The sequence below is a fragment of the Vidua macroura genome, chromosome 13, assembly GCF_024509145.1.
Source record: "Vidua macroura isolate BioBank_ID:100142 chromosome 13, ASM2450914v1, whole genome shotgun sequence".
Lineage (NCBI taxonomy): Eukaryota > Metazoa > Chordata > Aves > Passeriformes > Viduidae > Vidua > Vidua macroura.
The window spans coordinates 12395665-12414535 of record NC_071583.1 but is presented as its reverse complement, the minus strand read 5'-3'; the positions used below and the strand labels follow the sequence as shown (position 1 = coordinate 12414535).

The following is an 18871-nucleotide window of genomic DNA, read 5'->3' as shown; positions in this document are numbered from 1 at the left end:
CTTGTTTCTTTATTGTCAGTTCAGTCTCAACTGTACCAAAAGCTTTAAACTCATTAGTGTGTTGGTGGTTCAAGAACTTGTGCAGAAACACAGTGGGACCTAAGTCTCAAGTTGGGAAGTTCCATGATTAAAAAAAGCATAAATAATAACAGAACAAGAAATGAAGCAAAATGCTGTTATTAGATAATCTAAAGTTTACCTTTGTGAGTAGATTTAAGTGAATTTTGCATTACTTCTGTTTAATGAAAAATCCAAAGCCCTTATGATTCTTACTTGTCTTTTTCAGGTTGCTGCTAACACTCCCAGTATGTATTCTCAGGAATTGTTTCAGCTTTCACAGTATCTACAAGTAAGTTTTCTTTGAAGGGCATTTAGTTTGGCTGGATATTTTTGTTCAAAACGCAAATCTTATCCTGTGGCTTGTATCTATTGGAAACTACAAAGGAAGGGACAGTGCTGGCAGCTCTTCTTCCTCACTGGTATCACCAGCCTTTCTGTGCCTGCTTCTGTGTCAGTTTAATAGGTGTGCTTTTCCCAAGATGTCATGGCACAAAAGAGTCGGTGAAATGGTAGCACGTTGAACTGTGTGCTGATAGATAAAAGTAAACTCTTTAGAAAGGATGATAAAATCAACTTTCTGGGAAAAAAAATGAAAGCTTTTTTGCTGGTAAATGCTTTCCAGGTTTAACTGTGTATAAGTTCTACTGATTTATTTTTCCTGGTTTTGTTTGATAATGGCAATTTTTATTTGTTCATGTCAAGGCTTTTGAGATAGATACTATCTTTATATGTATTTGCTGACATAGCAGGAAGGAGCTCGTGCAGATGCTCATTCTTTAGAAGCCAAATACATATTCACTCACCAATCTGTTCTCTCTCCATATCCTGGAGTTAACGAAGATGCTCTTCTGTCTTCCTGTCATAAACCAAAAATCAAACAGAAATAGTAGTTCTTGCTTGGCATTTGTCTTTTGTGACCTCATTTGAGGATGAGCAGCTCATTGCATGGAAGATGCCAAGCTGTCCTTTGGTGTCTGCAGTTTTTGTTACTTAAATTATTGAGATGAAGTATCTTTAAGTCTTGGGAAGAATAACAGTGTATCCTCAGCATGTGCAACATAGCAGGAAAAATGAATGGTTTATGAACCTGAGGTTATAGGATAGCATTTTATAATTAAACTATCCAAATAAATTTGTGGATGGATAAAATGGAATGGGCTTATTATGGTTTTGAACAAGCTGACAGTGTTTGCTACTCACATTTCCTTTTTTTTGTTGTATTTTGGGATCTCTTCTGTTGCTTGATTTCCTGAGTTGTTCTAGCTGAACTGACTGGTGTCCTGCTCTCTTCACAGGAAGCCTTACATCGGGAACAAATGTTGGAACAGAAGCTGGCAACCCTTCAGCGACTACTTGCTGTCACACAAGAGGCTTCAGATACTAGTTGGCAGGTATCTGCAGGATCCTTTCCTTATGGACTCAGCTATGCACTGCCATATAAATTTTAACTGTTAATGCAGGAAAAAAGCAGAAGAAATAATAAAAAGTTTATGGTGGTTCTCTAAAACTGTGCAAAAGACAATGTTTAATAAATCTAGTGGTTGTGTACCGTTGAAATAGCTATTAGCAGTAAGTACTCCAACAAAATTCAGATCTTTAAAGCAGAACTCTACAGGCATTACATTAAGCATGGGATAATTCTAAGGTGATACTTCTTTTCTTCTAGGCTTTAATAGATGAAGACAGGCTGCTATCAAGACTAGAGGTTATGGGAAATCAATTACAAGCTTGTTCAAAGGTAAGTAGTTCACTTAAAGTCAAATATTAGGAATGCTGAAAGCAACTCTATTCAAGTGTTTTTGGAAGGAGTTAGTTGTAGGAAAGCATTTGGAACATAAGCTTTCCAAAATGAGCCTATGTAACTTTGATAATCTGAGTAGCACAAAAACTGTACATCTGTTCTGTATTTCAAGGCATCTGCATAAGTGGCTGTTGTTTTCATTGCCCATGTCCTGTCTGATATTCAGAGTTACAAGTATGTGCTGCCTTGATTGTTGTTTAGGCCACCTATGTCTGCCTTGGATTTTAATTTTTATTTTATTTCTATTTCCTCTCAACTATCTACATTATAAAACTTCTTCTGCAGGCCCTGTTTAAGTTCTTTCCTCTGGGACCTGGTTTGTTCAGTTCTATGTCTCCTAGACTTGACATTGTCTTAGCAGTGCCCAAAAAAAGCACCATAATTCTCCTGGGCTCAAAACTGACCACTGAATGTGTGCTGCTATGCACTTCAAAAAAATAGTGTGATGCTATACACTTCAAAAAATAACTTACTTGTACCCAGTCATGTCAAGAATCTTTGATCACTGATGTGTACATAACATTTTTTCATCACAAATTGCTAAACATTTTTTAATAGAACAGGCTTTATCACAGTCTAATTTATTCAATGAGCAAAACAGTAATTATTATGTTCTTGAATTATTTTGTATGTGCAGAATCAAACAGAAGACAGTATACGAAAAGAGCTTATAGCATTACAGGAAGACAAACACAACTATGAGACAACAGCCAAAGAGTCCCTGAGGCGGGTCCTTCAGGAGAAAATTGAAGTGGTCAGAAAATTATCTGAAGTGGAGGTACTGAAGTTTCATGCCTGGTCTTCTGGAAGTGCTGAAATAGTTGTAACTACTGCATTTTAGATCCCGGCTTTGTTGCTGTGTTATGTCAGATCTGTTGTACTCTGACACGTGCAGGATATTAAGTAGCAGTGTTTATTTCTCCTATTGGACAGGACTATGATTGTTAAACCATTAATGAGAAGCTATTTTTTCAGCTCTTCCCTTTTCTCCCTGCTTTCAAAATTCATGATGTTGTCTTACAGAAGTTACTGTGTGTGGGACATACACAGGGTAAATGACATCCATGCATTAAATAAATGCTGTAAGACCTTGTTTAAACTGCAGCATTTATGGAAATGTACACTTAAGCACTTGTACAAAGTGCTTTAAAAGGAGCTTTTACAATGAGCTTTTGCAGTTCAAGTGTTAGACACTCTTTTGAAGTAAGATTCAAAATCTTATAATAACTTGCATTATTCTGTTTTCCTTTATCGTCTTTTCCTTTATCATTATTTGCTATATTCCCATGGTCAAGAAGTCTTGTAAGACTAGTTGGCATCCTGTGAATATATACTGCTTGGAAAAAGTAGATAACCTGCAGTGTTTGGTAGTTTATGGTCTGTCTTTTGTTATTATTTATTGCGTAATAATTCTGTCTTACAGCGGAGTTTAAGTAATACAGAAGATGAATGTACACACCTGAAAGAAATGAATGAGCGGACTCAGGAAGAATTAAGGGAATTAGCTAATAAGTACAATGGAGCTGTAAATGAAATTAAAGATCTTTCTGACAAGCTAAAGGTAATGACAGAATTTCATCTGACTTAGGACAGAATACTTGTGATAAATGGAACAAATAAATACAGTTTAATTTCTAATGCAGCAAACAAAAAAATTAAGAAACTTGTTAAACAACAGTTAACAATAGAAAGATGCATATCATCTACATATTCTCTAGGTTCAGTTTTAATGTAATTGAAACTGTCATCAGTTAAGTAGCTTCCTAAAAAGGTTCCATCTTCATTCACTTGGAAACTACCATATTTTTGGGACAGAAATATATTATAGTATAAAATTATATGTAGTATAAAACTCTATATCCAGCTGCTTTTATTTGGACTAATAACTTTCAAGCTAAATTTCTGAAAGGTAAGAGGAATAAAAACTAGAATTCGAAATAAATTTGCATTTCATGTTGCCTCTTCGTGCAGTTACAACAAATACAACTAGTCCATCACATTGTAATAATATGGCTGATCTTCCATCTTGCTATCAAGTTTGATATGAAACTAAATATCTAAGTATATTAATTAAGTAAATTAATACTTAAGGTCCTTTTTGCTGGAGAACAGAATAATCACTTTATGATAAAGCTTGTTCTCCAAGAGTCTCCAATCTAGTTAAGTAGGAATTGTGAAGGAGGAAGGTAATGGTGTTATCTCTGGAGACCTGAGACAGTTGCTGTATTTATATTGGATAAATACTGGAGTTGGAACCTAGGTTTCTAGTTCAGAAATTTTCTTTCCAAATTAAAAATTTTTCTTTCCAAATTAAAATGTTAAAATGCTGCTCTTAAGGCAGTTAGTTTCCCAGTAATGGGTTGATCACTGATGATGATGAGTGTACCCAGAAGGATCAAAACTGAAACTTATTACCTTGTTTTGAGGGAGGAGACAGATTAGAACTGAAGTTCTTGAGATTCAGTGAGGAAAAAGATGTGGCTTGCAATCAACGTGTGCATTCAGTGTAAATTCAGTTCAGAAGGGATCTTGGGTTTTGGTTGAATTGAGATGCTGGAGACTTTGGGCATTTCTTAGATCTAGGGCCCTTTACTGTTGCTGTTAAATTTATGTTCCTCGGTCAAAAAATTACTTAAGATATTTTGAGATTTTCTTAGTCTACTTGTAGTGAAATTTGTATAAAGGTAATAGATCAGCTTTGTTTTTCATTTTTTTAATCTGATTAGCAAAGAAAGATACTTACATACATTTAGTTAAATAAAAAACAAGATCTATTCTTCCACATATTAATTTTGATTTTTGGGGGGATTTAAAAAAATCTGTTTGAGCAGGTAGCAGAAGGAAGACAAGAAGAAATCCAACAAAAAGGACTGGCTGAGAAAAAGGAATTGCAGCATAAAATAGATGAAATGGAAGAAAGAGAGCAAGAGCTTCAAGCAAAAATAGAAGCTTTGCAGGCTGATAATGACTTCACCAATGAGCGGCTGACTGCTTTACAAGGTTAGTCAATAGCGGGGGAAAAAACTTTGATTATTTGTTTTTCTTTTAATCTGTGAAATACCTTTTTCTTGGACTTCTGTTTACAGTACGGTTAGAACACCTTCAAGAGAAAACTCTTAAAGAACACAACAGCTTAGGTAGGTGTGATCGATTTCTTGTTTCAAGCTGGTTTCCGCGTTTGCTCCTCCGTTACTCGTGTTTCGGTAATCTCGGTGTCGGCAGAAGAGTTCCGATTCCCGGATCTCCCAGTAGGGAGCTCCCCTGGACTGGTGGGTCCGTGTCGGGGCGGGGCCGGCAGAGGGCGCTGCTTCTGCGGGTGTTCGCCCTGGCCCGGGGCTGGGCGGGGCCTTCGAGCCGTTAGATTTATAACACATTTTATATACATCTGTACACGTGTATATGTATGCAGTAGGCAGTAATTCTTTGGCGTTAATAACCTCTTAGACGTTTGAACAAACAGCAGCATCATCTCTAGTAGGAAACACATCAAACTGACTGGTTTGTCTGATTAGGTACTTGTGAAAAGGTGGGATGAAAAGCCAGATACATTTCAAAATGCTGTGTTTATAAAGAAAAAAAGCCCAAAACATTTTTCTTGATTCCAAAAATAATGCCCTTTCTTAATCCTAGGCATACAAGTTGACGACTTCATACCTAAAATTAATGGGAGCACAGAGAAAGGTAGTGTATCTGAGGGCTACCTTTTGTCTTATGGTTAATGTTTGAAAATGAACAAATTCAAAATGTTCTCTAAAGTTTTGCTTGAAATTTTTTCTCTTTGCAAATGAATTTGTCCACTCCTGACCAGCTTCTTTTTTTTTTGTGTATACTTCCAGTCACGGTGCTTTTAGAAAGTGGTGCAAAATACAACAAAACCACTTGGAGGCTGTCTCTTTTTGTTGGGTTGGTTTTTTTGTTTGTTATGGGCTGTCACTGCAGTCAGTAGGAGTTTAATGATTGAATATTGTTGGGGTTGTGACACAAGGAAGTGGAGAACTCATTGATTGTTTTTCCTTTTAATTTTCCCTTGCAACACATAGACATACAGTGTTTTTCTAGTAGAGTAAGATAAGTAAAGTCAGCAAAACCTATTTTTATAAATTTAATGTGAAAAATGTGAGTATATAAAATTTATAAACAGTGGAAACTAACTTTTTAAAACTCCAGGAGTATCTTTATGTGAAACAGGAATTAATACAGGTTGAACTAAGGTTTTTTAAAGGCCAGTTAGTTAGAGCCAAATATTTTAGCTCATGTGTCTTAACATACACAAAGTTTTTTGAGTGAAATGTCCAGTATCACATACAGCAAAAAATATGGTATGATTCCAGATTGGTTAATTGGCTGAGATATATTTGCCAATATAAATTTTTTCCTTGATGTAGCTTGCTTCTACAGTCTGAGGGATGATGGTAGCATTGGTTTGAATGGTTCAGGGACCAATATAGAGAACTCAGGGTTTTAACCAATATTCACAGTGTTTAAGGACTCCTGTATTGATATTTTTGAAACAGAATTTTAAAGCTCCATATGCATATTTGTAAATTATGAGGCTCTTAACTAGAGAGACCAATAGCAACATCAAAAGTTAATCATGACATAGCCTCATGGCTGGTCCTAATTTGGAGCAGGAAGAGAGATCTGTTAAACACCTGCAGGAACTGCACCAAAGCCTCCCCTGAAGCTGAGAGTGCTGGTTGCTCCTCAGTGTTTTAGCATTTTAGGCACTTTGCTGTGGTGCATACTGAGGTTAGCAAGCAGGACATGCAATGTTTGTTCCCACTTCTCTACACTGCCACGAGATTTTATTTCTATATAGAGTCATCCATCTTGCTGATGCATAATTTTACATTGGTAATACCTTAATATTTGATAGAATGGTTGAGGAATAGATCTGCTTTTCTCTTTTAAACTAGAGCTAATTTGACACATTTTGTAAAAACTTTAGAGCTCTAACTTCAAATATAAATTATTTTATAGAGGACATAGAATTTGTCCTATCATGTCACAGAGGATTTGTGACATGATACTAGATTTGACTTATTTTAAATAAACATTTTTTGCTTGTTTTAAAATTGTTGGTAGGAATGTCATGTGAGATTTTTTAAATACTGATACCTTTTACGAGTCCAAATTTTAAAATTGACCATTTAAAAATCATTGTATGGTTATAACAAATATCATTATATCACTGAAAGTCTCTTTTTTGGTCAAAGGTGAAGAAGCAATCCCTTTTGGACTTATTTTGGGTTGTACAAGAGTCAGTGTCATCTGAATTGATGCATCACAAGATAGATTCCTCCATCCTATAAGTAACAGTGTACTTAAACCTGAAAGTTTTAGGAAGCTGTTTGCCAGGTTATTTTTCTTTGAGTACAGGCAACATATAACTGCTCATTCAAGTTCTCTTTCTGTGTGTTTATACAATCTATCACCTTTTTTGTCATGCACATACCATGCTATTTCATTATTCTGTATTTTAGCGTGGCTTTTTATTGTTCTGTCAGTTGTACATTCTTCTGCATCTCTGCCATACCTGATCCATCCCCATTTCTCTGGCATTTTACAGCTTGCTGCCTTGTGTTCTTTTCATAACAGTCTGTGCCGTTTTGCATCTTCCAGTCCCTTATGTAGCCCTTGTATGACAGATGGGCAGTTATTTGATCTGTCAGATTTTGGATTTTGTTCTCTTAAAAGCAGCAGGAAGCAGTTACTGCTGGGGTTTTTTTTTTGAGTTTTGTTTTGTTTTTTTGTTTTCCTGGGGGGTTTTGGGGGCTTTGTTTGGGGTTGTTTTGGTTTGGGGGTTTTTGTTTTTGTTTTTTTTTTTTTTGTTTTTTTTTTTTTTTTTTTTGGTTTTTTTTTTTTTTTATTTATTTGTTTGCTTGGTTTTGGTTTATTTTTATTGGTTTGGAGGGGTTTTTTTGCTATATAGTTCTGCATTATTTTCTAAGAGCTAAGAATTTTGGGTTTATAATGCAGATTGAGCAACTTTGGGAATGAAAGAGGAAAACTGTAAAACTCATGTAAAATCAGTATGCTCTTAAAAATTCTTTTGTTTCTCTTTCTCTCAAAGTGTGTGCATAGGCACACTACCTGGCCATGACAACAATGATGGTTTACATTACTTTGTTCTGTGGCTGTAGCAGTCAAGAGCTCTATTCAGAGCAGAGGAACTAAAAACTCGTAGCCTCTCCAGAGGCTTTTAATTAAAAAGAGGATGATGGTTAGGCATTCATTTTCTCTCATTGGACATGCAGAAAAGAGGAACTTGTTGGTACAGCAAGCCCCTGATAAAAGTTGTGTAGAACTAAGTTGTTTCAAAAAGTGGTATTTTTCTCAGTGTGTTGCACCACACCTAGCTATGATCTTTAAGTTTTGTGTGCCAAATATTACATGAAGAAAGATACAAGAAATTTGTATACAGTCACTTAAAGGACCAGGTAAAAATGAAAAGGGAAAAAAAAAAGGAAGTTTAAATATGGAAATAATTTATACAGCCATAGTGCTGTTTTTTCAAAGCTCTGTCCTTGTGGATTAAAAAACGTTTATTTTTTAGAGTAACTTTAAAATATAGTAAAGCTTAGTATTGCAGTTGAGCATCTGATGTCAGAGCTAATGATTGAACAATTTGGTTAGAATGTACTGCATTCTGCAGGTTTGTACTAATGCCAGCCTTTGCTCACTGCTCGACTCTTGATCAAAAGATTTTTGAGGTTCTTCAGAAAGGAAGTGTTTGCACCTCTAAGAGATGCAGGATTCTGATGGAGTTGGGAGCTGAGCAAGGACTTGAGTAAACCTGGGAAGAGAGCCCAGTTTTAGGAACTCTGCTGCAGAACTGTCTTTTCAAAGTGAAACTGTTTAAAAAGTATAGGCATATATTCTACAACATTTTTAAAATAGAGGGTGTTAGATGTGAAGAATCAACATGAAGATTAATGAAAAACTTTGGAAATTCCCTTTTAAAGCTAATAAAAATGCTGAAGAATATAGATAAAAAACATGTTTCTTTTGAAAATGCAGCTGAAGTACTTCTTTCTTCTGATCAGTTTAAAAGAGTCATCTATTTCCTAGTATCACTCAGACATCATTTCAATTTCATGTCTTGTCTGCTTGCATATTAACTCAGATGTGATTCAAAAGTCCATCATGAATACACTGACAAATATTGTTAATATGCCTCTCAAATTTTTTGTTGCATCAATTTGAAAATGATAAGAAGATGTAAACTGAAGTGTTTCTTTCTCTACTAGAGCACTTTCTTTCAAAGAGTGGAGGGGACTGCACTTTTATTCATCAGTTCATAGAATGTCAGAGTGAGTACAAGAGTGTTCACATTTGCTTTACAAACAACGGAAAACACAGAAAAGGTGGATGAAACCAGAATTTGTCACTACTATTTAATATTTCTGTAGTAGCAGAAATCTTCTAAGCATAAATTGTGGCATTGTGGTATTGAACAGATGTAATAGGATAACTTTGCTCTTGCAAAGTGATGGTCATGTTGTCTCTTCTCAGTTCATCCATTATTGTGCCCTGCCCAACAACAGGGTGGTGATATTGCCACATGATGTTTAAAACTGAGTGTCATTTTTCACCTGTTACAAATGAAGTTGAAACCTGTCAGTTTAAGCAAACATCACAGGCTGCAAAGGACAGAGAATGAGGTGCTTTTTCACATATCTGTAATTTAAATGATACTTAAAGGCCTTGCACATTCTCCAGATTAGTTGCAACAAAAGAACAGAAGGGAAAACAAGTCCATAGTTTTTATGTTGAAGTCCAAGAGACTGTTTTAAGAAAAACAGAAAATTGCATACCAATCTTTAGAAAGATGTGTTATTCCGGAATGTGAAATGTGTTTTTCAAAGCAAATGCTTTTGAAAATGAGTAATGAAACAGCGCTGTCTGTAATTAAAGAAAAACTGAAGATGTTTATACTTTTTGCCTACTGAAACAAAAATATCATTAGAATGAAGAGAAGCCAAGTGCTATTAAACTTCAAGAAAACCTGGGATTTTTTTACTTCAGAATTTATAGAAATTATGTACCTAAAATTGAGCAGAGAAGCATTTAGAAGCAGAAATAAGACAGGATCATTTTTGACCTTATGGCCATTGGACTCTTTCCTCTCAAATTTTCATGGGGAAGAGACTTGTTTGATTTTACTGCTTGTGACCCAGATTGCAGTGCCATAAATCAAATGACATGATACTGCTAATGTTTGTATAAGAAAATTTAAACTCTTTTATTTGAAAAATGTTTATTTAAAAGAAATAATGACTGGTAGCTCTCTTCTGTAAGGCTGCATTTTTAAATCATTCTAAATTTTGCAAAGATCTTGTATGAATCTTTTTTTTTCAGTATGTAAAAATGAAATTAAATGCCTGAGTAAACATTTTTCTTGTCTAGAACATGGAGAGCACCCTCTGTGATGTTCAGATACTAATTGGTTGCCTGTTTTCATTATTTGGATGTTAGGTTAACCTAGTTTGGCAAAACTTAGGTTAGTATCACTTCTGCAAACTAAATGTGACCAGTCCTGTCACTATTGAGAAGGAAAAGTGATCAACAGTATCTACCGAAATATTCTAAGATGTTAAAGCACTAATAAGAGTAAAATTAAGATCAGTGGATTTATGTTTACCCTTTCTCAAGACATTGAAAGCTACAGTGAAAACACTGCAAGGCCTCGACTGCTTCATTTTTAAAGGAATTAATAAGAGTTCAAAAGAGTTCAGTATCTTGTACTTTTTATGACAGTCTAAGTTTTTACTCTCACATCAAGAAAAATTCCAAATCATTAATTCTTTTATTTCTTCTTGGACCGAAGTTTGCCTTTTCCACATTCAAATATGCTTAGTCCGGCCTCACAATATCATGTTGTTAAAAACTGCAAACTGTAGGATCTGAGCTTTGTCTTTCATATGTAAATGCTGCCCTTCAGTCCTACTCCTGTTCTTTGCTCTTTGTAGCATCAAGAGTTGGGGATTCCTGGGGAGAAAAATCACAGTTCCACAGATTGTCAGGAAGTCAAGTTTTAAGGCACACAGCAAATAGTGTAGAACAATATTATACAGACTGGCAAGAGTGTGGTAGCTCGTCGTGTGGTAGTTTGTTGGGGGTTTGCCCAGAGGTTTAAGTACTGAGAGAGGAGCGGGTTTATTACTTAAACAATAATGATATAATAAAAATCCCAGAAACCAGATGGTTTGTAAAATCCAGCTTCTGTTGATTTTTAAAGATATTATGTAATTATTTTAATTTTTTTAAGCACAGTGTGCTCACAATATCATCCAGTAACGTGTCTGATCTCGAACATCTGTGGAATGTTATGAAATCTGGCTCTGGATGATCTGGGAAGTGTCTAACTTTCTGATCATTACATCCAGTTCACTTGTTGCTCATTCCATAGCTTTTTTTTTTTTTTTTTTTTTTTTTTGTAACCACTGGTCAAAATCAGTGATATCAAGAACAGAAGTCATGGTGCTTCTTTTTGATCAGTACATGATATGCATTATTAGCAAAAATGTGATGACGTATAGATCAAAGTGAGATTTGTTGTCCTGCTAACTTCCTGTCTTTCACTCCAGTCTAACCCTTCTTTATTTGTGTCCTTTTTTCCCCCCTTTGTGACTTTTGCATTTGATTTTAAATGCAAGTCAACTTCTTTCTTTTCACCAAGCTGATTTTTGCAAATTTATTAATAGTAGTTTTTGGATGGACTGAATGTGTTGAATTATTTTTAACTTTTCTTTTGACCTGCAGGTGTCTTAAGTAATGTTAAAGTTGTTTAGTGTCACTTTTTTCAGATGGTTGGAAATTTGTACATCGAGGGAAGTTTTTTATTGGTTTCTAAACCTGGCCTACTTCAAAGACTATTTTGATGCCAAAATATAAATGTAGAGGGGCCATGTTACTTAAGTGATAATTGTAATATTAATAGATCTTAGTTATTATATTGCACATAGTGATAGGCAACCTAAATCTAAAATGGACTTCTTAAATTGAAAATTTAAGGAATCTAAAGGAAAGCTGGCTAAATCTAAATCTAAAGGAAAGCTGGCTTTAAGCTACAGAAGAAAATATGAATTATCTTAAAGACTAACTAAAAGCTAACTGAACAGCAGATCGTGTCAGTGAAAACATTAGTTATATCTACCTCTCTGCTTTCTGCTGAGTAGGGACTGGACAGCATGAAAGCTAAAGTTCTTTTGTGCTAGAAATTAAAGCTAGGATCCTCACCCTAATTTACATTTTGGTACCCAAGATTGCATGTCTTGATTAATGGAAAACAGTAATTAATTAAAAAACAAATTAGGTTTATGAAGTTTTCTGAAATAGTAAAATTTTAAAATGCAGAGATTTGAAATAGATGTTTTAAAGATGTGTCTCTGTCTTTTTTTTCCTCATTGTTGTCTGGATTCTGCCGTTTTTAGTGACTAGAGTGGTAACAGTGAAAAATAAGGTTCTATGCAGTTTGGTGATAACATCCAGTTTTCTGTATATTATCTAAATATTAGCATACTGAATTATTTTTTTGTTGGCTTATGCCATATATTAACGGTAGCATTCTTGAAACACAGGGAATGTTCACTTGTTCTGAAAGTTAGGAGAGATGTGAGTCACAAGTGGAAAACACTGGCTGTGCCAGCTTTGGGGCAGGCTGGGCAGAGACTTGTGTGCTGCTCCTCAAGGTCTTGGCTGAAGAAACAATGCCAAGGATGTACCTTTTGTACAAATGGTGAAATCAGTAATGGACACTAGAAAACAATAAGCCACCATGGAAATGAAGAAAAAAAAAAGCCAAAAAACCCTCATGTCTGCAGTTTCTTTTAGTCATGGAAACAGAGTGTAAAGAACTGCTGCAGAAGTTTGGAAAACATCTGTGTCAAGAAGGGTAGTTTCTGTTTTGTATTGCAATTATTCAGAGTGTAACAGTTACTGGATTGTGGTAGCTAAAAGATGCATGAATTCATAATGCTAAATTTTCCTCTGTAAGCTGATTATAGAAGCCTATTTTAAGCTAGCAGTCTAGCATGGTTGAGGTGTTACCCCTTCAGATCAAGCAGTTAAAAGCTACTTGTTTTTGCGTTCAGCTGTTTCATTCAGATCTACAGGCAGAATTCCCCAGCTTTTTTTCTTGCTGCCTTCCCTTCCACCCCTATTCTAGCTGCAGCTGAGTCCTGGAATAATCATATATGAAGACTTTGTTTAGATTTATTTTATTTTAAAATGGAAGAGGACTCATGGTATCGCTCGAACTCCTGACTTGTGGCTGCCAGTAACTTGATTCCCTCCACAGTGCTTTCCTCAGTCTACGCAGTCATTCTCACCAGCTCTGAGGAACTTGAGGCTGTTCTGAACTTGGATGATGACTGATCTCCTACAGTTGCTTGAGACCTAAAGCCAGTCCTGAAAATCCAGTTTGCTGTTCCATCTCTTTCTGAAGCAGTGTTAGTAAAATGTTACACTTAAAGCAGAATAATATTTGTAGATAAAAGTAGGTGGAGGGAACATCTCTTTTCCACTGGCTTATCGGTCTGTGTGGGAGAGGACAGAGTACAGGACAACCTTTTGGCCATGAAAACCTTTCTTCAAACTTCAAGGCTTTTTGTCTGAGAACTTGTCTACCATCTAGTAAAAGAACTCTCCTCCCAGATCTTGTCCTGCATCTGTCCTTAGATTGTCATAGTTGCAGCAACATGCCATCAGAGGACTAGAGGGACAGGTTAATGTTCGGAGATACTTGAAGCTGAAAATGCTAAAAGTAAAGTTTTTTGGGGTTTATTTTTTGTTTTTAATTTGAAGAGAATTTACTGTCATCCAGCTTCTTTAGTCTGAACTCTCCTGTTTGTGCTGTTCATTCAGCCTTCTCTGTGCCTCAGTTTCCTGTTGACAGCACATGGAGTATCCAGCAAACTGCATTCCCTGCCTGGTTATCAGGGATCGGACAGGGAGACCATAGAGGGGAGGCAGAGGCAGCTTCTCAAGCCTGATATTTTAGGGACTAACAGCTTTCAGCAGGGACTAAACTGTAAAATGTGCTGCACAGAAATCGAGGATGTGATCTGTAAGATGGGATCCTCGATACTTCTGTGTTGGCATTGCTTCTTAAGGAATTAGAAATAATGAAATCTCGTCTGCAAAAAGAAATTAATTATTCAATTTTTTTTTTTTTTTTAGTGTCTTTGATTAATCCAGTCCTGTTCTTCCCTTGGTGTTCTTGTTTACCTTCACGTCCTAGCAGGAGTTAGGATGAAGTTAGCAATCTAGTCTCAAATTCCACTTGTAAGATTTTTGTGCACCTCACGTACATGAGTAGATTTCCCTAAAGTAGACTTTGGATAAAAACTGCATTTTTCATGAACCTGAATGTAACGCATTCCTAGTTTTCTGGAGGTTTGTGCAGCTCTCTTGAAATGTTTAAACAAAGGCTGTTTCTGTGTACAATTCACAGGCGCTGTTAAAAGCAGTTGTGATATCAAGGGGACTTCTCTACTGCTGTTTTATGTGGTGCATTTCTAGATTTCTGCTGTGTTGGATGGATGTTTGTTCCGTGCAACCAGCTCTTTGTATTTCTTTTTTGATAACTAAACTTGAGAAATGTGTTAATTATTTGTTGCTTCCAATTCAATTTTTTTTATTTTAAAGTACATAAAATGAATTTTTTCTAAATTCTCATTAGTGAACTGCAGCATTATGTAAGTTAATAAGGAGAAATAATTATGCACTGTATCACAAAGTTCTGGTAGGCTTGTGTGCTCTGTTTCATTATTCCGTGCCAGAATAAAGTTTTTGTTCAAGGCTGAGTAGGAAGTAATATTATCAGCTTTTAATTTGGTCATGGAATGTACTCTACGTAGATGCGTGCAGGGAAAATTTGAGCTTGGAAAGTAACACTTATTTTGTTTGGCAGACAAGATCATAGATGAAGGACATCTAACCAAAGTGGAAGAAACAAAGCTTTTGAAAGGTTAGACTTCTGGATTATTTAACTGTTTTTGAAGCATGCTTTTTCTGTCACTCTGTGCATGTTCTGTGTTAAGCCAGAGTTTGAGTTTTGATTGAATATGCATTTGAGGAGAAATTCAATAAAGGGGAGGGAAATTGTTTGCTGAACTCTACTCCAAATACTGTTGTAGGCTAAAAAGATTTAATGGAAACCATTTTTGACCATTGAGTGCATGAAATGCAAGTCTCAATATTGACTGAGTTCTTACTTGAATATGCATTTTAAAAAAAAGTAATTTTTGTAAATTCAATTCAAGCTTTAGTGCCTGCATGAATTCCGAATGGGATTTTGGTTTTATTATAGGGCTACATAGAAATAATGTTTGGCGTCATTTTAAGTTTTATTTTAAAGTGTATTTTAATTTGACTGTTTTCTGTCTTATCTCATAACTTTAAAATAAGTATTAACCTCCTAAATGTCTCTTTTACAAGTAAAATATATGTGTGCCTCTCTAACTCTTTTCTCTAATGTATAAAGTAACTTAAATTAAAGGAGCTAATTAGAAAAGACTTGTCAAGGAACAGTCATCCTTATGTTACAATCCCAAGGTCAGGATTGCTAGCAAGTGTGCAGGGCAATATTTCTCAAGTGTTTAATAACGTAAGATTGTTTGGACTTGCAGGCTCTCTTCTCTCTTGCAGCTTTTTATTGATGTCTGGACATACTGCCTCAGTTCTTTACCCTTTGAGCTTCTGCAAAGTGTTGTTTTGTTGAATAAATGTTAGTTTTTTAAAAGTCCAGTGTTTTAGAGACATTTTAATTTATCTTCTCTTCCTTTAATGCATGGAATGGCACCTTTAACTCCTTTTTGTATGTGAGGAAGCTATAGACAAGGTGCCATATTTGGCAAAAGAATGCATACAATAACTGTAACGTAACACTTGCATGCCCCTTCCATTGCAAAGCTCTGAGCTATTTTTAGTGTTTGGTAATATATTCTAACTCATCAAGTATGATGTCAACACATTTTAATATACTTTATCACTTTGGCTATATTTATTCAGCTCAGTTTTATTATGGGAAATAGGAACAACTGCTGTGATATAATATAGTACAGGAAAGAGTTTTGTGCTTACGACTCTGGTTCCAGAATAGGAAGCAGGTTTCTAATAATTTGTCTTCTGCTGTTTCACATGTAGAACTGGTGCATCTTTCCTCTGGTGCCTCATCTTTTGTGCTTTGTTTCAGAGCGGGGAGGGCAGGAGGGGGGAAGAAGCTGGTGCACTAAGGGTGGGTGGGAGGGAAGTATATAAGGGGGTGCTGTGGGAGAGAGAATTAATTCAGTGGTTGGAACTTGCACTGTTCCTCCCATTATGCACAGAGCAGGGAAGCAGTATTCCATGGATGCCCAGATATGGTAAAGTTAGTTGGATATGGATCTTGCTCAGCTTAGTGCTTCTGGATCGGCCACTAATAAAAGTGATATGGGTGAGACTTTTAGGTTATACTTTTCTTAATAGCTAAAAAAAAATGTATGGCTTAGTTTAGTAATTATTACAGTTTTAGTGACAATCCTGTGAACTTGGTTCTGTATAATAATGTAAAATGTTTTGATTTGTAACACCTTTAGACATTAGTTAAAAACCTTATTCCTAAAAATAAGATCCCTTTTTGTTTTAGCAAAGAACCACCCACCCCCAAAGATTAAGTTTTTAACTACAGCAATCATTATGAATTTTGGAGTCTGCTAAAATGGGAGGTGTGTTTGTAGTACCTGCCAGGTCTGAACCTCTAGTGTGCTTTAACTGTACAGATGCTTTTCACCTTCCTCTTCTCCAGTGATTTCAGTCGTATTAGGATGGGGGAAGAGTCTTGCTCTTCACCAGCTGCTTTGTTTGTACTTACTGCCTTCTGTTTCATGTATAAGTGGATGTTAATCAGGCACAGATTTATAGAAAACTTTTCATGTTAGATTAAGAAAACTTTGAGTTTTTTTCTGTTAACCTGTCCGTGTTCTGTCATGTTCATTTCCTCACTCAGCCGCACAGATTGTCTCCAGTTTCCACTTCTTTTGTTCTGGGGGAAGTTAGTTCTGTGTATTCTCTTGTTATTTGAAAAGATGTCTTACTATTCCCTTGGTTTTAACTTATTTTTACACTAACCCTGTTGTATAACATGATTTATTTATTTATTGATGTGCTTCTTTCGTCCTGTGTCCTGGTACTTCATTGTTGCATGCGTGTTGTCTACATGTGGTGAAATTATTTGTGTTCCCCATGCTTTTCTCAGTGGATGGGAGAAGTCTGTGTACTGGGAATGCTGTATTGACCCCTTTTCATATAATGTCTCTGCCTGGAACTTGAGACTCAGAGAAAACCTCTGTTAACCTGCAGGTGGGCAGCAGAGCTGGCAAAGCAAGGCTCTGAATAGGCAGCCAAGAAAGATTTCATTTTGCATAACCTCACCTGCATGTTGGTGACAGTTCCTTGCTGACAGACCTGCTGGGTTAGGCCACACCAGAGATGGTGTGGCCTTTTTAATGGACCCATCAGAACTAAACCATAATTTTTACTTAAGAAAAATTGAAAAACAAATTATTCCAGTCACCTATAATATTTATACTTTGAGTCGAGGGTGATTCTGTGTGAGACAAAGATGCACTGGTGTAATTAAATCCCCTTATCTTTTGAAAATATGTGATCTCCACTAAAAATCTAGAACTAGGGGAAAAAACCCCAATAAAAAATCCAGCAAACCAAAAAATACCCAAAAAACCAACCATGTGGATTCACTAAGCTGCATGTAATAAAGTGCTAAATTACATATGAACAGATATTTCATGAAGGTAAATTTTTTTGTGGAAACAACATACACTGCTTCTCTTAATACAATTTAAACTGAAAATTCTTTCTAGAAACAAATGTATTCATTTATATTGCTGTGATTCTTTAATGTTTCTTTTGAACAGTACGGTATGTACAAGACTTGTTATTATGTAATTTATCCAAAATACTGAAGCACAATTTTATTCTTAACAGCAGTTTCTTTCTGGCTTGCTACAGTATCTCCATTGTTCTAGTTTTCTTTTCTTATTTGTTTGCTGATTGAATCAGCTTTTCCACAGTTCCAGCTGGCAAGAACACAGCATTAACCCAAGTTCAAGCTGTGCACGAGGCAATTGCATCCCTTATTAGAGGCTAGGCTGGGTTAATGATTCCAGGGATGCAGAATCCATTTTAGCCCAGACTTGTAAAGAAATAAGCACCCAGCAGGTTTTTAACTATTTCTTGAACCAAGTTGTTTTCTATTGACATTTAACAGTAGTTTGGTGTACAGGAGAAATTATGAACAAAGCATTTATTGATTGTAGTTGCTTTTCCTTGTCTCTTGCAGAAAACCAAGCACGAGTCAAAGAATCGAACGATTTGTCTGACACCCTTAGCCCAAGCAAGGAAAAAAGCAGCGACGACACTACAGGTAAGAGTTTAATTAAGAATTCTGTAACCTCTAATTAATTTGAATTAAATCTAGATAACCATGAGCATTTTCTTAGAAGAATGGAGTATATAATACAGAGTTAGAGACAAGCTTAGAGCAGTGTTGTCTATTTTGTGGCTTCATAATTTGACTCTTGTAAATTGAGAAGGACATAAAATCTTCTCTCCATGTAAAGAATGTGTATATGAGAACTGTCTGCAGTCTGCCTGCTCTCTGAAAGGTGTGGGTTTTTTTTTTAGATGCTCAAATGGATGACCAAGATCTAAATGAACCTATTGTCAAAGTAGCTCTTCTAAAAGGTAAACAAATTTACTTTTGCAACATTAGATGCATAATCTGTATATGTAATCTTTTTATCTACCTGGTTTTTATCAAATGATTAAAAAATAGTTAAGGTAGAATGCTGTAATTCAAAGATGTTAATCATGTCATATGGAAGAGTTAAATTTAAATATCAGTAATGACTTCTTTGGGTGATATGAAAGCACACTTTTGAGTGTTGCTATAGAAATAATCTGTGTATAAAGGTAATCTTTGTACTCACCAACGCTGTTCTAGGA

General features: G+C 35.7%; 1 protein-coding gene across 19 annotated transcripts in view; it reads left to right on the top strand.

Annotated features, from left to right (window-relative positions):
• The window catches only part of SLMAP (sarcolemma associated protein), an 81995-nt gene that overhangs the window by 39879 nt on the left and 23245 nt on the right, over nt 1-18871 (top strand). For 2 of the 19 annotated variants that reach the window (XM_053988977.1, XM_053988979.1), the window contains exons 6-17: nt 287-349; nt 1356-1451; nt 1727-1798; nt 2499-2639; nt 3285-3422; nt 4693-4861; nt 4948-4998; nt 5492-5542; nt 9112-9174; nt 14778-14834; nt 18207-18290; nt 18551-18610. In XM_053988977.1, coding sequence (XP_053844952.1) covers nt 287-349; nt 1356-1451; nt 1727-1798; nt 2499-2639; nt 3285-3422; nt 4693-4861; nt 4948-4998; nt 5492-5542; nt 9112-9174; nt 14778-14834; nt 18207-18290; nt 18551-18610 — 1045 coding nt within the window. Of the gene's footprint in view, nt 1-286; nt 350-1355; nt 1452-1726; nt 1799-2498; nt 2640-3284; nt 3423-4692; nt 4862-4947; nt 4999-5491; nt 5543-9111; nt 9175-14777; nt 14835-16213; nt 16302-18013; nt 18086-18206; nt 18291-18550; nt 18611-18871 lie in introns of those variants that run through there. The other 17 variants (XM_053988981.1, XM_053988993.1, XM_053988980.1 and 14 more) reach the window with 12 other exon arrangements.